The sequence below is a fragment of the Eimeria tenella genome, genomic scaffold (genome assembly GCF_000499545.2).
Source record: "Eimeria tenella Houghton genomic scaffold, Eth_scaff3105, whole genome shotgun sequence".
Classification (NCBI taxonomy): Eukaryota; Apicomplexa; class Conoidasida; order Eucoccidiorida; family Eimeriidae; genus Eimeria; species Eimeria tenella.
The window spans coordinates 1-376 of NW_013542972.1; the positions used below are offsets into that span (position 1 = coordinate 1).

A 376-nucleotide genomic window follows, 5' to 3' on the forward strand; every position below is an offset into this window, starting at 1 on the left:
TGCTGCTGCTGTGCTGCTGCTGCTGCAGCAGCCGCAACCCGCGGAAAATGGTCGCCGTGTGGGCCATGAAGGAGCAGCGCAATTTGCTGCGCTTTGCTGCAGCAGGAATTCCCTGCCCGCTGCCAATTGCATGCAAAAGCAATGTGCTGCTGATGCAGTTCATCGGCACCGCCACCTACCGCAGCAGCAGCAGCAGCAGCAGCACCAGCAACAGCAGCAGCAGCAACAGCAGCAGCAGCAGCAGCGGTGTTGCTGTGGAGGGGGAAGGCGACAAGCGGGGCAGCCACGAGGCCGAGGGCGAGGCGGACCCACAAGCAGCAGCAGCAGCAGCAGCACCAACAGCAGCAGCAGCAGCAGCAGCAGCAACAACAGCAGC

The 376-nt window shown here is 63.3% G+C and overlaps 1 protein-coding gene across 1 annotated transcript; it reads left to right on the forward strand.

Moving 5' to 3' along the window:
• Nucleotides 1-47: 47 nt before the first annotated feature.
• Nucleotides 48-248, forward strand: ETH_00041965 (RIO1 family domain-containing protein, putative; the record flags this gene model as incomplete). Its single annotated transcript, XM_013376078.1, has 1 exon — nt 48-248. A coding segment is annotated over one exon (201 nt), but the record flags the coding sequence as incomplete, so codon positions are not given.
• Nucleotides 249-376: the final 128 nt, after the last annotated feature.